Source organism: Strix uralensis, chromosome 8 (genome assembly GCF_047716275.1).
Source record: "Strix uralensis isolate ZFMK-TIS-50842 chromosome 8, bStrUra1, whole genome shotgun sequence".
Taxonomy (NCBI): domain Eukaryota; kingdom Metazoa; phylum Chordata; class Aves; order Strigiformes; family Strigidae; genus Strix; species Strix uralensis.
In genome coordinates, this window is record NC_133979.1 from 27,941,889 (window position 1) to 27,959,887 (window position 17,999).

Here is a 17,999-nt window from a genome sequence, read left to right on the forward strand (position 1 = left end):
AAAAGAAAATGTAAACCAAAAATAACGGAAGGAAAAAAAAAAAATCCATCCCCAAACCAAAATAAAATCTTGTGTTTTGTGGCCACCACCTGGGAGCGGGCAGCAGCTGGGGTGCTGTACCTGCCCTGCCCCATATCCCTTCACACCCAGAATAACCCACATATGAGCCCTGGGGGCATCCCCTCCCATCGCTGCCACCCCAAACTGCCTTCCTCCCTGTCTCAAGACCACTGGCTTAGCCAGTGCCTTCCCATCCCACCACAGCCATGCTCTTGGTCCCAGGTGAAGCTCTGACTGTGCCCAGCTCTCCCCTGCAGCGAGCATCCCTCCCAGTGGCGCTCGGGGGGAGCCTGCTTCTTGGCCCCCACATCAAGGGGCCAGTGCCCATGGCGAGGATGCTGTTAGGGCTGCCGGGCCAGGATGGGTGCAGGGCATGGGGCCAGGTGGGTGCTGGGGAGGGCAAACCCACTGCTGATCTGCAGGCAGGGCGGTGGTGAGGAAAATCAGCCTGTGCAATCTATCGGGGAAACCCTCTGCTGCAGGGGATTGCTACAGTCTAGCAAAAAGGCTGGCATGTTAACCTAATTAATTAATGATGGTAAATAAGGGTTGCAACAACAGCTGGATTTGTGCCAAGGGCTTCCCTGGCAGCTGCACCAGATCCCAGATGGGTGATGGGGACCCCCCACCCCAGCACTGCTGCTGCTACATGGGGTAAACTTGGCAAAGTTTGGCTGCGAGGTGCCAGCTCTCTGCTGAGGGTCAGGGAAGGAGGTGGCTGGGTGACACTGCTCTGATTTACACAGCAGCCTTGTCCCCAAAAGCATCAGAGGGGTCAAGTCTCTATAGAAACCCCACCAAAACACGAACACACAGCCCATTGCCCAGCCCGGGAACCATGCTGCCGAGCCCTCCGTGTCTGGGAAAAGTCTGTGTGCCGCTGGGATCGCTGCTGGGAGAGGGAAAACCAGCAGCTCCTGCGCCCGCTGCTCTGCCAGCTGCCTGAGCCCAGGGGATGCCACCGTGGCCAAACGCTGCCCGCAGGTGCAATGCACGGGCAGAGCCAGTGTTCCTGTTGTGCAGTGCCCGCTGCATTTCCTAGCCCTGCCTGGGCAAGGAGCAAGGCTGGGGGCTGTGGCTGGCGCCCATCCACCCCTCTCCTTCATGGTGGTGGAGCAGCTCCAGGGCTGAGGCTGCTCTAAGGATGCAAGACATTGCAGGGGGCACCAGGTCCCTGTTTTCCCCGGCAAACAGGGCCGGCGGGGTGCCCGAGTCCCCGGGGGGGACCCAGCCAGCAGGCAGCCCAAGGGGGCTCTTGCAAGAACCTGTCAGAGGGGACAAGCCGGAGCAGCAGTTCCCAGAGCCAGTGTTTGCCTTGGCAGCCTCAGCCTCTGTGCCTTGCTTTCCAGACGCTGAGCTCCTAGGGGGAATAGCTGGATGTCTAAAACCAGGCCTGGCAGTGGGGCTGGTTTCTGGCCGGGGACATGGCAGCTCCCAGGGGTTACGGAGCGGGGGTGACCCATGCCCCCCCACTGCATTCCTGCCCTGCTGCCGCCAGGCTGGGCTTTCACACCGACAGCCCCGCTCAGGCACTGTGCCTGCTCAGCAAGCCCAGGCTGGGGGGAACAGTGTCACCTGCTATGTAACATCCCTCCGTTAGTTTTCCATCCTGCAAAGCTGGGGAGGATCCCATCCCATCCCATCCCATCCCATCCCATCCCATCCCATCCCATCCCATCCTCCTACAAGACTGTCCTGCTCACAGCCCAGGGAGCGGCCATGGCTTGTGCTGTGCCCATGGCCTGGGCACCTTGGGTTTGGCTGGGGCTAAGGCTGCTCTGTCTTGCCCCAGGAGGAGCCAGTCGGGGCAGGACCATAACGGCAGGGTCCCCACACTGTCCCGGGAGCGGAGGGATGCTGCAAGGTGTATACAGCTTCCCCTGCCTCCACCCAGAGCTGAGCCACTCAACACATCTCTCAAAACCTTTATTGTCAGCAAATAACAAAAGTCAGCCCTTCAACTGCGCAGGGAGCCCAGGGAGAGCAGGGTGCTGGCACCCCAGGGCTCGCCACCCCGGGGGCTCCCCTGCACCAGTCCCCTCCCCGGCCTCCTGGGCAGCAGTGGGGCTGGGAGTGTGCGGGGGGACGGGTGAGACTGGGGGTCACGTGTCATTCTCCAAAGCAAGGGGCACATGTACAACTGCTTATAAATAAACAACAACAATGAGAAACCTCCAGCTCTGGGAAGCAGGCGGGCGTCCTGCCACCGAGCCACCAGCCCAATGCGCTCTGCCCTCTGAAGGTGGGGACCAGCCCACTCCCCCAGGGCTGTAGCCACCAGATGTGCCCCCAGCCATGGGAGACCAGGCTGGGGGGGCCACCAACCCAAACCAGCCAGCAGAGCGGGTTGGGCACCTGCCTGGGTGCACGTACAGGAATGCCCCGGGCAGGCAAGGATGGGGATGCAGTGTGATGCCTGACCCTGCAACCCCAAGGGTGGCTGGGGTCGGCCGCAGGCCCTGGGGAGAGCAAGAGCCAGGGCATGGAGCCTGAGAAGGGCCAGGAGCAGGGCAGTGCTGCCAGCAGCTCGCGAGGAACAGGGATGGGTGTCCTGATCACCAGCCCCCCTCCCCAAGGGCTACAGGATGCCTGCCCGGCTCCATTGCCCTCCACGTGGAGGGGCAGCATGGAGCACCCTCCCATGGCAGGACTCCTGCCACCACCTTCCTCTCGCTCTCAGTCCCTCGGGTGCCACCAGCCACCCCTGCACATGGTGACATCCCCACCCCTGCCCCGCTGCCTCCCGCACTCAGGGGGCTGGTGGGAGGGCTGGGGAGGGCAGAGCACATTGGGAACAACCAGAGACACCTTCTACCTTTGCCTTTAAACACTGAAGCTTATATTAGAGACTATGATATATAACCCGGGGGGCAGGGCTGTCCTGCCCGGAGTAGAGACAGCAGAGAGAGCACAGCTCTGTGGCCAGCCTGGCGAGGTCTGCTCCAGCTGTGAGCAGGTTAGTACGGGGGCACAGAGCGGGCAGGCGGGCGGGCAGGGGGACGCTGTCTAGGGCTGGTTCTTCACCTCAGGGTCTTTGTCATAGATGTAGCTTCCCACAGCTCCGGTGTTGACACCTACATGGGGAGGGAGACACAGGAGGGTGAGGACCCGGGCAGGAAGATGGCATGCTCCACGGAGATGTCCCCTCTGGGTGGTGGCATGAGCATGGAGAGCGGCAGCCCAGGTGGGCTGTGTACCCCCGCACCGTCTCCCCACACTACACCCCCTCAGGCACTCACCCTTTGGCCCGAAGAGGATCCCATAGCAGGGCTTGTGGCAGTATGGCTGTCCATCGTGCTGTGCGGGGCAGAGAGAGAAGCACGTCACTCAGGGCAGGGGGCCGGGGAAAGGCCAGTCCCCAGGACACATCCCCCTAGCTGGGCACCTCTCCCGCTCTGCTCATCCCCTGCAAACACTCAGCACCACCAGCGCTCCCCCAGGCCGGGGAGCTGCTCCTGCCAGCCCTGTCCTACCCTCTTGTAAAGGCAGGGGCTGCCCAACTGGCGCGGCACAGCCCAGCCCAGCCCTGCCCCGCTGGCATCCCCCACACACACTGCCCTGGGCTCTTGGGGCTGGAACATCCTTACCTCGGCGTGGCCCCCCGGGGTCAGCGTCTTGCTGCAGCGCTCACAGCGTAGGCAGGGACGGTGCCAGTCCTTCCCCAGTGAAGTCACCTTCTCGGCTAGAGGGGGGACAAGGAGGGAGGGTCACACTGCTCCCCCTGCACACAGGCCGAGGGGGAACACACCCCGTGGGGACATCACCCCTGCACACAAAATCCTGAGACAGCCCTGTGCACCCCAGCCTCCCGTGTCTCCCCCAGCCCTCTGCTGCCTCGCAGGTGACAGAGGTTGGTCAAGGACAGTTATTAAGCCCATGCCACCCACCTGGGAGGTGGCAGCAAGGGGACATGATGCAGATGAAGCCCTGCACACAGGAGTTCCTCTAAGAGGACCCATTCCTGCAGACTCCGTGGGCACATCCCTCTGTGCCCCTGACCCCATCTCTGAGCCAAAACCCCCCTCCCAGCCCCCCTGCATGCCCCATGGCTCCTGCCCAGAGCCCCACCACCATGGGGCTGTGCCACCCCAGGGCATGGACCCACTGCCCATTCGCCACCTTACCAAAGTAGACTCTCTTGCCGCAGCGTGGGCACATGTTGGGCTCTCCAGTGAAGGTGGTGACGCTGGAGGCTGGAAGGAGAGAAGGCATGGGTATGGGAAACGGAGGGACATCTCAGCCAGGACACACGGTGTGGAGGACTCCCTGCACACACCCTGCACCCCATACCATCGCCAAACACAGTGGCTCTGGACGGGTTGAATGCCATGGCAGAGGGCTGGGCTGCCCATCCTGCCCTGTCCCTCACCTTTGCTGGGTCCCTTGGGAGGCGCGGCGTTAACCTTCCTCTCCTCCACCTTCACCGGGTGCTCGATGGGTCCCGGAGCGGTCTGCCCCTCGATCTGCGGCTTCTCATAGATGTAGGACCCAGCCCCACCAATGTTCACCCCTGCAGTGGGGCAGGGAGAGGCTGTGGTGGCCTGGGAGCACCGGGGTCTCCATCCTCCCCCCAGCTCCCTGTCCCATCTCCCCCAGCCCCGCTGAGCCACAGGGCCACTGCGAACACCAAACACCACTGCACCTTGGCACCGGCCTGCTTTCTCCTGACCCAGGCTTTCTCCAGCCATGTTTGGGATAGGAGAGTGACTCCACCTTCTGTTTGAACGGGAATTTGTTTTCCAAGTGAAAAAAAAAAAGACAGCTGTCAGGACAGATCCCTCCCTCCAACCTCCCTCCCTCGACCTTTGCACAAGGGGATGGCATGGTTGGGACTGCAAAGCGCTGGCTTGATGCTCAGCCCATGCTAGCCTGGCTCCTGGGGTGGTTTCAGGGCCACAGCTGGGCACCTGCAGGGATGGGGGCACCCAGCCCCTCCTGCAGCCCTGGGCATGGCCGCATAGGCACAGGGGGAGCACGGACATACCTTTGGGGCCAAACAGCGTGGCGTAGCAGGGCTTGTGGCAGAAGGGCTTCCCATCGTGCTAGGGAGAAAGGGGAGTGTTAGGATGTCAAATGGTGACCGTGGTTCCCTTGGAATCACTTTCATCCCCACCGATGTTCACAGACCACTGCAGCCATGCCTACACCCCAAAATGCAACCACTGGACACCCTCAGCCTGTGGGTCTGCCAGCGACAGCCTAACCCGACCCGAGCACTCAAGGATTGCGCCTGCATCAAACACCCCGGCCGCTCTGCACACTCCATATCGTTGGAGCACCCTGCAGCAGCTCAGCTGAGAGGCACCTCCGAGCCCTAATCTGGCGGTGTGCCACCGGGACCCGGTGAGGCATCGCTTTGCCCACCAAGCACCCTGTGTGCCGTCAGACCGTTATTAGGTGCACAGGGCACTGTGGCTTTCACCCAGCTTTGCCTTCCCCCTCTCCACCTCCCTCCTCGCCTTGGCCTGAGATCAGAGGCCCCAGGCAGGCACTGGTCCCAGTCCAGCTGCTATCAGCCCTGTTATCGGCCGGGGGCGATTATCACAGGAAAGCATGAAGCGGGCGATAAGCCCCAGAACTCCCCACAGCCGTTTCTCATGGGTCAGCAGGAACCAAGTCCAAGAGAAAAGCAAGAGTGTTTGTGGCTGGGGCAGGGGGCCAGTGTCCTCAGGCACAAACCCACCCCATCGTCTGCTCAGCTCCATTCAGCAACTCACCCCTGCTTCTTGCCCCATGCTCCCTCCCTCCATCCCCTCCACTGCAAGGCAAGGACACCTTGCCCAAAACAGGCAGGGCGGTAGCTGAGCAGGAGCCGTGTCCCTTCCTTCGCCTCTCAGAGCAGTGCCGTGCTGAAGGCGAGGGCTGGGAGCAGCCGGGGACAAGGCTGGGGCAGTGAGGAGGCAGTGGGCTGGCAGCAGGCTGCTGCAAAATATTGCAAGGCATAAATATCAGTGTACTCGCAGTGTTACCATGCCAGAGGGGAGGGTAAACATTTAGCTGGTCTCCCTGCAACACCTTTCCAACCCAGCCGGACATGCTGGCTTGAAAGGAGGGAGAAAAAGCAAAGACGGGCCAAATCCTGCCTTCGGCGCAGTCAGTGGGGGCTTGGCTGCCATCCCCCACGGGAGCAGAATCCAGCCTTATATGGAGAAGCAGCAAATCCCCCGGGCTTAACCCAGCCCGAAGCACAGATCCACTTGCGCAGCCCCATCCTCCCCGGCAGGACCAGCCCCACTCCCCCACGGGCTGGTGACAACCAGCACAGCCATCCCTGCTGCCGCCACCTGCTCCCCAGCTGCGTCCCGTGCTAAAACCATGCTAAAGAGCTGGTGACACTCTGGCATGACAGGCGCTGTGCAAAACCCAGGGCACCGGCTGTCACGCTGGGGCATCCCACAAGAAGAACACAGTTGCTCCCAGGTCCAAGCACCTGCTGCTGCCAGCACAGCACCCTCGCACGCCCAAGTGCTGGGCAGCCACGGTGGCATCGAACTCCAGCATAAGCCCCAGGGCACTGAAAGCACCAGTGCTGAGCTAGCATCACCATGGCAACCAGCACATCCATGATTTTTGGTGTTTTTAACCACACTCCAATGCAGGCTCTCAGCACCCGCACGCCTTCGAAGCCAGTGTGATGCCCAAACAAGCCTGCCCAGTGCATGGAGCTGCTTCAAGTGCCTGCCCGGGCTTGCTGAGCCCCGCCACAGGCTGCCCGGGACCCCACGCCAGGGTGGCACAGCTGGGGCATCACACATGGGGCCAGCACCCCTCCATGGCTTGCCCAGGACTGTGCACGAGAGCTCCTGAGCACCACGGGTCACAGCAGCAGCACCATTTGAAGCCACAGTGTGCACTCCTGGGCTTTCATTCCACAGGGAGAGCCCATCCACATGGCATTGGGTACCTGCCCCAGCCCAATTCCTGGGACTCCCCATCCCTGGGGTGCTGGAGAGCCCTGGAGAGCCCACCAGGCCACCCTGGCATGGCAGCACAGCTCCCCCACCCCATTGCCCCAGCGGCTCTTACCTCGGCGTGCCCGCCTGGGGTCAGGGTCTTGTTGCAGCGCTCACACTTCAGGCAGAACTTGTGCCAGTCCTTGCCCAGGGAGGACACCTTCTCGGCTGCAGGGAACACAAGAGAGGGGTAAGCAACTGCCCAGCACCTGCTAAAGCCCCTGGGGAAGCCAGCAGCCAGGCACCACGGGGGGCTGTGCTCGAGGGGGGCTGCTCATCAGCACACTGTGCAAATCAGCCATGCTGCAGGGACCACCCTGCTGCAGCCCGCAGGGTCCCCGGGGCTGTTCAGGCCATGGGCACAGCCCCCCCAGCCTCTGACCCCCTCCCATTGCACAGACACCCTTTCCCATGCGCCCATCCAGCAATGGTAGCATTTTCCTTTCTACTCTCTGTGTCTATTTTTACCCATCACGTTACCCAAAATGACCCTGCTCGCAATTCAAACATTTGGTGTTACCATGCCCACCCCACCCATTTAGTCATGCCTCCCCCACGCACACCCAACCTCTTGGGCTCCCCGGGGAACCTCGGCCACAGTTCCAGCCTCCGGTGCTGCTCCCAGGACACCCGCCTGCCTCCAGCCGGGAGGACGGGATGGCAGACAGCCTCCAGCGTCACCAAGAATGGATGCTTGGCCCAGAAAACACCCATCTCGTGGGCGTGCAGGTGCTCCCCCCTCACCCCCAGCCTGGGAGCAGGCGCGACGTGCAGACGGGTACGTGGGCACCATCCCTGCATTGCCCCAGAGCACCATGAACCTGCAGAGCAACTCGTTGCTGGCACCGAAAACAGTTTCAAAGCATCAGTGGGCAGATTCAGGGAAACAAAATGCTTTGAGACTGGTTACGAATGCACCTCCTCCGGCTGGCCCCGAGCTGTACGTCTCCAGGAGCACACCAGGAGGTAGCACAGGCTGCCAGTCCTCGTACTGCATCCCCAGCCTCACACCGACGCCTTCCCTCCCAGCTCCTGGAGGGACCGGCCGCTGCCCCATGCCCCGCACTGATTCCTGTTCACCCTCCCTCTCCCCCGCACATGTGCAGAGACAGCTGGAAAACAGCATGATCGCGTTAAAGCCACCGTAAAACTAAATCAGAAGAGCCAAATAAAATATTTAACAAGCAAATAAAAGTGCAACTGGAGCCCGGCCCTGCTTTACAAGAAGACCTCCTCCGTGACGGCGGGTTTCCCAGCCATTTTTCCCCCCAGGGACCTCAGCAAATGTCTCCTGTTTGCATCAGGTCGAGATGGGGGTCAAGAGCTCCCCAGAGGCAGGTCCTGGCTTCCAGAGCCATCCTCCTCCCAAGGTAAACAGCTGCATCCGGGGCACGCCGCAGGGCCAAGATAAGCCAAAACAACTGCCATCACCACCCAAAAAATCAGCCCTCATGCAAAGCGAGGTGGCTGGTGGCAGAGGAGGGCAGCATGAGGGGGCAGAGCCAGAGCCATCACACTGGGGTGCAGGGGAGAGCCTCGAGAGCATTCCCAAGCAAGCAGGTGGAGGACGGGCCTGGGGGACCAGCATCAGTGGGAAGCAGCTCTGAACTGACCTCCCAGTGATGCCACGCACGAGTCCAGGCTGTTGGACCAAACCCCAGGTGGGAGCGGACAGCAGGGTGAAGGGATGCCCCACCGCAGCTGGGGTCTGTGCCTGCCTGCTCAAACCTGCTAGGGCAAATCCCTGCTGGACCCCCAGCCCAGGGACTCAGGAGGGCTTGTGCTTCCCCAACCCCTTGCAGCAGGCAGCCCACGGGGAAGGGGCCAGGGCCTGACCCTGCTCTCCCCTTCCTCTGCAGCCCTCAGCCACCCCTGTGGGCAGAGGACCAGCCTCAGGGCACGCAGCCCCCAGGCCCGCAAGCGCTCCCCAAAAGCGAGGGGGACACAGAGTTCTCAGCACCCCGCTGCCTTGGGGCTGTCACTGGAGCCCTGCATCCCCCCAGCTCCCCCCAGCAGGAATGGGTGCCTCTCTGGGGCGGCCAGGGAGGGAAACAGAGCGTGATGGGCTGAAAGCTGAGCCAGGGGCTTGGGGCCAAAGAGCCGCTGGCTTTGTCACAGCAGATGCACAGCCAGGCCAGGCTGAGCTTCGGCTTCGTCACCCCCCAGCTCCCCCCGCCGCCCCGGCCCAGCGCCGTTGTGGCCCTGGGTACAAAGCAAGGAGGAAACTCCTGGCGGATGTTTTCCAGAGGCCATTGCAATTACAGCCGGCCACATCCCACACCAGCTCCTTCCTGCCCCAGCGAGATGAGATGTCCCCCCCACCATAATACTTCAGGCAGCTGTAAATCCCTGCTGCTCCCTGATGAATGCATCCCCCCGCCAAGGCACGACGTGCAGACGGGTACGTGGGCACCATCCCTGCATTGCCCCAGAGCACCATGAACCATGCAGAGCAAGAGGGACCTTGCTGGCACCCGCAGCCCCTGGCAGGGGATGAGACAGGAGGGAGGAGGTGGCCCGGTGCACCATCCTGCTCCCGGGGCATGGGGACAGCCCAGGAACCGTGGGGGCAGTCCCTTGCCTGTGGGTGGAAGTGCCACACAGGTTGGTCAGGCATCCTCTGGCTGCAAACAAGGGCTCCCAGGGGCCACGGCCAGCACAGTCAGGCCAGCTCTCCAGGCAGCATTGTTCATGCTGAGCAGAGGAAGCAGCTTGGAGCCACCCCAGCCCATTTCCAGGGCAGTGGCGTCCCGCCCGTGGCCGTGCTGCCCCATAAATCACTGCGGAGGGAAAGCACCAGCGCCCAGATTTCCTGTCACCGGGTCACATCTGCTCCACTGTTGCATCAGCTCCAGAGGAGAAGTCTCTGGTCACATGTTCCCGCCACGGCAGAGACCCCTGGGCAGCTTCTGGGGCAACCCCTTGCTCCACACCCCCCAGCTCCAGGGGGGCACCCCACCATCAGCACTGCAAGAGCAGCCTGGGGCAAAGCAGTGCCCGGGCTCCGTCCAGCTCTGCGCAGGGAGCGTGGGATGGCACGGGGCTCCGGCGCAGGCTTTGCTCGGCCAGACGTCACACCACACCCAGCCTCCGCTACCGAACGCCATGTCCTGCCACGCTGAGTCACGCCGGGAAGGGACGGGCCAGAGCCCGTGTCCTCTCAGCATCGCACCGAGCACACGTGCATCCTGCACCGCTTGCTGATCCCACACCTACACACAGCCCGTGGTAAGATGGTCCCCTCAAGCCTGCCAAATTTAAACCAGCCATCCAGCACCCTGAGAAGGGCAGAGTTAAGGGCACTTGGCTGCAGGAATTCAGCCTCTGCCAAATGTGCACAACTCGGGGGTTTCCCCGCCCTGGGTCACCTGCCTTGCCATCGTGGGCACCAGGTGCCCGTGGATAATAAACCTCTACCCTAGAGGAAAAGCCCCTGGGGAGGAGAGGTGGAGGCACGGCTGGGTACACGGCCAGCTGCAGGACATAGCCATGGGGTGGATTTGGACTGTGCAGGGAGTGCAACCCACGCTGATGAGGGACACTGCTAGAGCCAGGGAAAATCAGAGGTCAGGATCAGGAAAGCACCCAAGGGGACTGCTGAGGCAGCCTGCTCCCCACAGCTCTGCAGCAGCCCCACCCCAGAGACAACGCGGCTCACCCCTTAATTACCCGCCGTGCCCAGGCAAGGCAGCTGGCGTGGGCCAGAGGTGGGTGCATTTTTATGGATTGGGAAGGGAGCATCCCTCCTCCCAGCCTCAGCACTGGGGGCTGTGCCAAGCCAGCTCTGGGCCCTTGTTACAGGTATTTCCACGGTCTGACGTCAGTGCTGCTTCCAGCCGGAGGCTTATTCAGCAAAGGCAACTGTAGCAGCAGCCGCGTCTCTGCAAAGGGCTGGGCTGTGCCCCATCCATCCCACTGCAGCCCTGGGAGGATGCGGGAAAGGACTGTCCGGCGATAAAGATGGCAAATCCGCACAGGAACCCAGCGACAGGCATCCCTGGAGGAGAGGGATGCTGTCAGACCGATCACAGATGCACTTCAAAGCAGTCACAGGCACAAAGGAATGAATAAGAGAGCTAAGCGCAGGGAAAGGAGCCTGGTAAATGGCTGGAAACAAAGCTGAGAGCCCAGGCAGCCAGCAGCTCGTCCCCTCCCCAGTCCCTCGCAGCGCGGCCGGGAGACAGAAAAGGCAGAGACAGCTTGAGGATTTCCTGCCATGTCATGCCATGCCATGCCGGGCCACCAGTGGTGGTGCCCCATAGGTCCCCCGGGAAGGGTCTGAGCTGCCTTCCCACGTCCCCCACCCCGTTCCTCCTGCCCTCCTCGGGCACAGCCAGGCAGCTCCTCTCCCCCGTCACACAGCTGGTGCCGACGGTTACGCCGCACTGTGATTTTGTGGCCAAGACGTATATATTTAGCTCCCCCGCAGCAAGGCGAGGCAAGCCCTCCGGCCCCAAGCCGCTCGCTTGCTGGGCTCCCTCCAAGTGTGCAACAAAGCCAGCTCAGTACGGCCTCGCCGGGGAGCGCAGCCGAGGGGGGAGCAAGGAATACCCCAGGCGGGGGGTCCCACTTTCTCGGGCCTCCTTCCAGCTGAGCGGAAAGGCGAGGTTTTCCCCAGGACCCAAGCCCCTACATAGCTGAGCCACTCGGGCGCAAGCGAGGGTTGTCTGATTTCCAGCCGCAGCCCTAAAGCACGGTGTGGCTCCCGTCCACCCCGTCGCTTCCTGCCTCTCTGCCGACAAAACCTCACCTACTGCAGGCACTTTCCTGGCCATGAGCCTTCAACCTCCCGCTCTGGTTCATGGGGCCAGGGCAGCCTCCAGCAAGTCCCTCTCCATCTTCCACGGGGCTGCTTACTTCATCAAGCAGCATCTGCACAGGATGCATCTCTCTGGCTCTGAGGCCAGGCAGCTTGACCGTGGTGTGCTGGGAGAGGGTCAGCAGTGTTTCTTGCCAGGCATTGGGTTCAGCCAGGGCTGAGCCCAAGAAATCAGCTGCTTTCCTGCTGCGACGCAGATCCACATGCAAGGTGTTGCAGGCGGGACCCCCAGCCAGCCTGCAGCCCTCCTTTCACCCTGCTGCATGGCAAGGGGCAGAGCAGCCAGCAGAGAGCCAGGGCACAGGAGCAAAACCCCTCTCTGGGTAATTGCTGGTCCAGAGCACAGTGTTCCTCCTGCGCACTGAGATACCATCTCTGGTGGGCAGCACCGGGAGGATGAGACGGTTTCCTGGCCTGTGTCAGCAAGAGCAGGACTCAGAGACATGCCGGAGCAGCCAAGCCTAAGTGCCCCTCCAGCCCCACGGCTCCTCACCTCCCCACCCTCCTGGGTCCCCACAGCCATGGGGCACAACCAGCTCCAAGCAGGGTTTGGCCCAGGGCTGTGGGCAACACAGTGTGAACGAGACAGCAGCGGGTGAGGATGCTCAGGACCCCCCTGGGGACAGAAGCACTGGTGCTCCCCACCAGTGGGTGCATGGCAGGCTGGTGGGAGAGGGCTCTCCCCATCTGCATGCCAGGACCTGTCCCCCACCATCACTTCCCTGGTTGCTTCAGGGCCTCCCAGCCCACTGGCTGGAGCGATGGGTACCACCACCCCACGGCAGCTCAAAGTGACACCACAGCACACAATCCAGGCTCCGTATTTGATTGCAACATTGCAGTGACAGATTTTCCATTACCTCTCACTTGGGTGTTCCTGCTCCACCTTTCCTTGCCTTTCCTTTCCAGTACCATCACCTCTCCCAATCCCTGTGCTCCTGCCAGGGACAGAGAGGGAGGACGGGAACACAAGGAGCTCTGCCTGAGACCTGCGATGTGGGTGCAGGCACCAAACGGAGTCACTCAGGACCAGCCGGGCTTGCAGAGAGCTGCCTGCCAGCCCCAAGCCTCCAGCAGCCATGGCCTCTGGAGCAGGCTGGTGGCACAGGGAGAGCAGAGCACCTGGGCTGGCCAACACGAACTCCTGGCACAAACCCTGCAGGCACATCCACACGGAGCCCTGTGTCCCACAGCAGCTGAGCCCCAGCTCCCTGCACGATAGGCAACTGCCCACAAACACACACATGAGGTGCTGGCTCCTCACCATGCAGGAGCTCCAGCAAAGTGTGCACTTCACAGTGCGTGAGACCTCACACCGTCCCATCCTGCCCTCCCACAGATAATTTTCTATAGCTCGCACTATTTTCCTGAGGGAAAAGCTAATGCTAATCAGCCCGTCCTTCAGCTTCCCACAGAGGCATCCCCGCCCCGGCAGGGCCCTGCATGCGGAGCAGAGAACTGGTGCATCCTTAGTTACCATTCTGCAAGGTTCACGCACGCTCCGAGAGCAGCCGCCCCGAGACATCGGAGCAGGCAGTTGCCCAAGGAGCCCAGCCAGCCTTCGTGCTGGCAAGCCAGGGGCCATGCCGGCGCTGACGTGCGGATTGCTACGCCGGCTGCGCTTGAAGAGCCCCTTCCTTTGTTAGGGACGGCTGCAATCGAAATAAAGCCCTCCCGCCTCTCCTGCCCCACCACTGTCTCCCAACTTCCAGTGCCCAGAGCCGAGGACAGCGGTTACTTATTAATTGAAGAGCAGCTTCTGCAGCTTGAATTTCTGCAGGGCTGACCCACCGGCATGGTGCTGTGCAAGGAGAGCACCCCACACCTCGCTGCACCCCACGTCTTGCTGCAGGCCTCTCCTCCGGCACGCTTGGGACGTCAGCGCGACAGTGGGTCAAAGTATCTGCTGCCGGCCCCTCTGAGCACGCTAGGCTTGGACCCTCCTTGCTTCCCAGCTGGATGTGTCTGTGTCCTTAATCCCCCTCTGGCACCCCACTGGCAAACCGTCCCCAGAGAGCAGCTTTGCTGCTCCAGCTGCAGACACAGCCGGGACAAGCCCCAGGGCTACTGGGGTGACTCCCACGTGCTTTTAGGATGCCCCTTCCCAAACAAACAGCACAGCAGCCTCCCACCAGTCCTCAGACACCCCAGCACATGCCGAGAGCTCCCCCAAAGCTGCCCGCCAGCAGACCCCACTGCACGTGTGCTTGACACATCCCTGGGGCTTTCGCCTGCCTCGCGCTTGGAATGGGAAAACAGGAAACCCCCTGCCGCCACGATCCCCCGCAGTTCCCTGGGAAGAGAGGATGGGAGGCAGAAAGGCTTGGCCAGGGCTCCTGGCGACCCTGCAAAACTCATTTAAGGCTAGAGATTCGAAAGGGAGCTGGGGAAATGTGAGGCTGTTTAGCTTCAGGCGACTCTGGTCCCTCTGGCGCTTCCCGCCAGAAGAGATAACCCAACCCCAACCCCAACCCCAACCCGCCGCCACCTGCCAGCGCGGGGTGGGAACCGGCCCCTGCAGCCGCCCGCAGCGCTGCCTCCCCGGTTAAACATTCACTTCATCCCTCCAGCCTCCCCAGTCACTCCTGGAAACAATGTCACAGACCTCAGCCTGCTTTAAAAAAAAGAGAAAAAAAGCCAGAAAACTATTTTTATATTTCCCTGTGCTTTTTAAAGGAAAAAAGCTCATTCTGTAGCTCAGGAAACGCCCACATCCTCCTGACTGCACAGGGAGGAGCCCACTGGATTTTTCCAGGGAGCATGAAGCAACAGGCAGGCTGGAAATGAGTTTTCCATCGGTACCCACGATTGTTGGCGTTGGTCAGCCGCTCAGGCACTGCACGGGGCCGGGAACGGGACGCGGTGGCATTTCTCACACATGACCCACGGCTGCAATCCCAGGGATTCGAGAAGTTATAGTTGCCAGCGTTCATTCAGCACAGGCGAGAAGCGCTCCCGAACAAGCGGGGCTTTATGAATCACCTCCCCGTTAAGCTTCGGGCCAGCCGAGGAATTCAGAAGCGTTCCCAAACCCCAGGCGCGGCGCTCCCAACGCCTTCCCACCGAACCACGCGATCCTTTGGCGGGAAACCCTGGGAGCTGCATCCTGGAAAGACGGCTCAGAGGTTGTGTCCAGTTTCTGTGCACTAAGTAAACGGACCCAGGTTTATTCTGCCAGAGCCTGGGCGGTTCCTCAAGGAAAAGCTCAAGGCGTCAGCAAGGACATGCTCCTGCCTACCTCAGCTCCAAGTACAGAGAAGTTTTTGGCTCGCTCCCATTTCAACTCACCCCTTGGTCTCTCTTAGGGGCCGCGGGGTCCCTGCGGGGCGGTGTGTGATGGGGGCTGCCGCTCCCCCACTGCCGGGCACCTGCCTCCTCCCTGTCTGCAGGGCAAGGTGTACCTCAGCAGGGCAGGAACGGGGAAGCCAAGGAGCAGCAGAGACCTCAACATGGACCACTACACCTACAGAAACCCACCTGGGGAGAGAGAGCCAGCACGCAGCTGGGGCCGTGGGGTACAGCACTGTCCCCCCCCTCCCAGACCGCATCCCCAAGAGACTCACAAGTTCCCTGGGACATGGGGGAGAGAGAAAGAGCACAGGCACTGCGGGGGGCTGGCACTTCACCTCCTGGCACAGCCTGGCCTCCTCTGGCAGTGAGGTGGGGGTCCCTGAGCCTGGCCCCAGCCTCCCCCACGCAGGGCAGGCTCGTCCCCAGAGTGACTCTGACCCCGGGCCAGTGCCCAGCTGGCTGGCTGGACATGCTATTTTCTGCTTAAAAAGGAAAAGATTCACACAGGGAAAGACATCCAAGGGGCTGAGCCCTTCCCACCCCCACACAAATAGATTTACTTAAAGGAGGAAGACAGCAAATTCCTATTTCCCTGTGTTTACTTGGAGATGGCCGGAAAGGAATGAAAGCACCAATGCCTCAAACGCTCAGGCACCATTAGGACCCTTTGGTATTTCTCCACCAAACAAACATGCTGAGGCAGCAGGGGCTGGGCCCTGGAGCACTGGAGGGAGATGGGCAGGGAGGGGGCAGGCAGGCAGCGCCAGGCCAGGCCAGCTGGACCCTGTTGTGGCCAGCCAGGTCCCAGGAGGCAGCTTGGGCTGGAGTGCTGGATCTGTCCCCAGAGCCACCCTGAGCCCGCAGTGCAGCCCCGAGGATGCTCACCCCAAGGATGCCCACCCCGGGGGCAGGGGGGTCAGGTCGTACCCCGGGAGGCTCCCAGCTGGGCACCGCCACGCAGGGGCAAAGTGGGCCAGGGCAGGCCCCTCGGGGAGCGGCGGGGAGGCACCGCGGCAGGGGATCAACCCTCGCTCCCACCTCCGCCCCCGGCATTTTCTGCAACCTGGGCGGCAGCACTCACCCCGGGCTGCCCGACGGGAGACACCCCAGCCCCGGTTCCCAGAGATCCTGACCAGCCATAACCCCAAGCAGGGCCCTCGGAGACCTGCAGGGACTCGTTGCTGCCCAAACCCAGCCTGGGCATGCCGAGATGGACCTTCGAGCCCAGACGCTGCCTTTGAAAAAGTCCCGTAGAAACCCCAGACCATTCATTAGTTCCCCAACGCGGGAAGAGCCCGCAGAGGGCTGGGGGAGAGGCGAGACGGGGAGGGGTGAAGGGCGCACCTGGAGCGAGGTTTGCAGGGAGTGGGAACAAATGGGCTGGGAGAAGGTTTTGTTTGCACCTGCCACCGCCTGCTCCTCCGCACCCAGAGACCCCCCCGGCTCATGGCAGCCCCCTGCTCAGCACCCCATCCATGTCAGATGGGCTTCCCCATGACCCAAGCCAGCGGGTACACGGGGACATCAGCCCCCCCCCCAGCACCAAAACAGGCTGCGGGCATGGACCCCAACCAGGGGTCCTCACCCCCTGCTTCACCTCCTCGGCCCAGGGAGCAAGGAGGGAGCCCCAGACCCCCCCTGTCACCCACACCCCCCGCCGTGTCCCCCGCCCCAGGGCCGGCCGGCAGCATCCCCCAGCACAGCCCGGGGATGGGGGTCCGGGGGGGGGCAGAGCAGAGGGGCCGCGACCGCTGGAAGGGGGCCCCGGGGGAGAAGCAGCTGCTGCCGGGCAGGTCCGTGGGTGCTGGGTGCGCCCCGCTGGGCAGCCGCGGCGGAGCGGGAACCCGGGGATGGGCCGGGCTTGGGGACGGCGGGCCCGGGGACACAGCCCGGCGCCGAGAGGGAGGAAAAGACCCGGGGATGCACCGGGGGCTTGGGGATGGGGGACCAGGGACAGAGCGGGGGTCCCGGGGATGCGCCCCGGCTCGGGGAGGGGGACGCGGGGCCGGGCCCCGGGGATGCGCTCACCGAAGTACACGGTCTTGTCGCACTTGGGGCACTTGGATGCCATGGCGGGAGAGCGGAGCCGTGCCGAGCCGTGCTGTGCCGAGCCGAGCCGCGCCGTGCGCCCCGCTCCGCCCGGCCCCCGCCCACTGCCCCCGCCGCCGCCCGGGGGGGGCCGGGGCGGGGCTGCCTCGGAACGTCTGCCCGGTACGTCACGGTACGGCTCGGTACGGCTCGGCTCGGCGCGGCAGGTGCACGGTGCCGGCTGGCGGAGTCCCCGCCCGGGGCTGCTGCTGCCCTGCCCTGTTCCCCGTCCCCGAAAGCCCAAAGGATGCAAGTGCTCACCATTCCCCTTTCCCGGGGAAATAAAAAAAAAAAAAAAAAAAAAAAGAGAAAGATTGCAATTAAGCAACGTGACTTGTGGGTTTCTAGCAGCTCGTGCCCGAGCAGCGGTGCCACCTCGCCTGTCCCCGGTGAGTCCTGCACCCCTGCGGGATGGCACTGACCCACGGGACCAGCAGGTCCCATTGCCACGACCCCCGGACCTAAAACCTGGGCAAGAAATGGATCAAGCACGGGTGCCGTCTTGCCTCCTCTTTTAGGGACAGCTGACGGACACTTAGCCCCCTCTTTTAGGGACAGCACAGCACCTGGGGGGTGCTTTCAAACTCAGCACGCACACAGGATGTGCGGCTGCAGAGGGGTGTACAGCCGGTTGCTGTGGTCCTTCGCGGTGACAGATGGGTGTCTGAGAAAGCCCAGCATCAAATGTGCTGGCCGAGAGACCACCGGCTGCATCCTGAGAGCAGCCACCCTCAGAGAGCCCAGCCCCAGCACCAGAGCACTCGCAGCCACGGCCGTTCGGGAGCTGG

General features: G+C 62.5%; 1 protein-coding gene across 2 annotated transcripts; it reads right to left on the bottom strand.

Moving 5' to 3' along the window:
- Positions 1-1,973: 1,973 nt before the first annotated feature.
- Positions 1,974-17,309, bottom strand: LOC141946659 (cysteine-rich protein 2). Of its 2 annotated transcripts, none has more exons than XM_074876805.1 (8): positions 17,152-17,309; positions 7,087-7,181; positions 5,045-5,102; positions 4,430-4,570; positions 4,185-4,253; positions 3,648-3,742; positions 3,300-3,357; positions 1,974-3,134 (listed from the first exon to the last, which is right to left on the bottom strand). In XM_074876805.1, the coding sequence occupies exons 1-8, from the start codon at positions 17,192-17,194 to the stop codon at positions 3,067-3,069; spliced, it is 627 nt and encodes a 208-aa protein (XP_074732906.1). In that variant the 5' UTR covers positions 17,195-17,309; the 3' UTR covers positions 1,974-3,066. The 2 variants fall into 2 exon arrangements, with proteins under 2 accessions (XP_074732906.1, XP_074732905.1); XM_074876804.1 differs by lacking the exon at positions 17,152-17,309 and adding an exon at positions 14,639-14,780.
- Between the last annotated feature and the right edge of the window lie 690 nt (positions 17,310-17,999).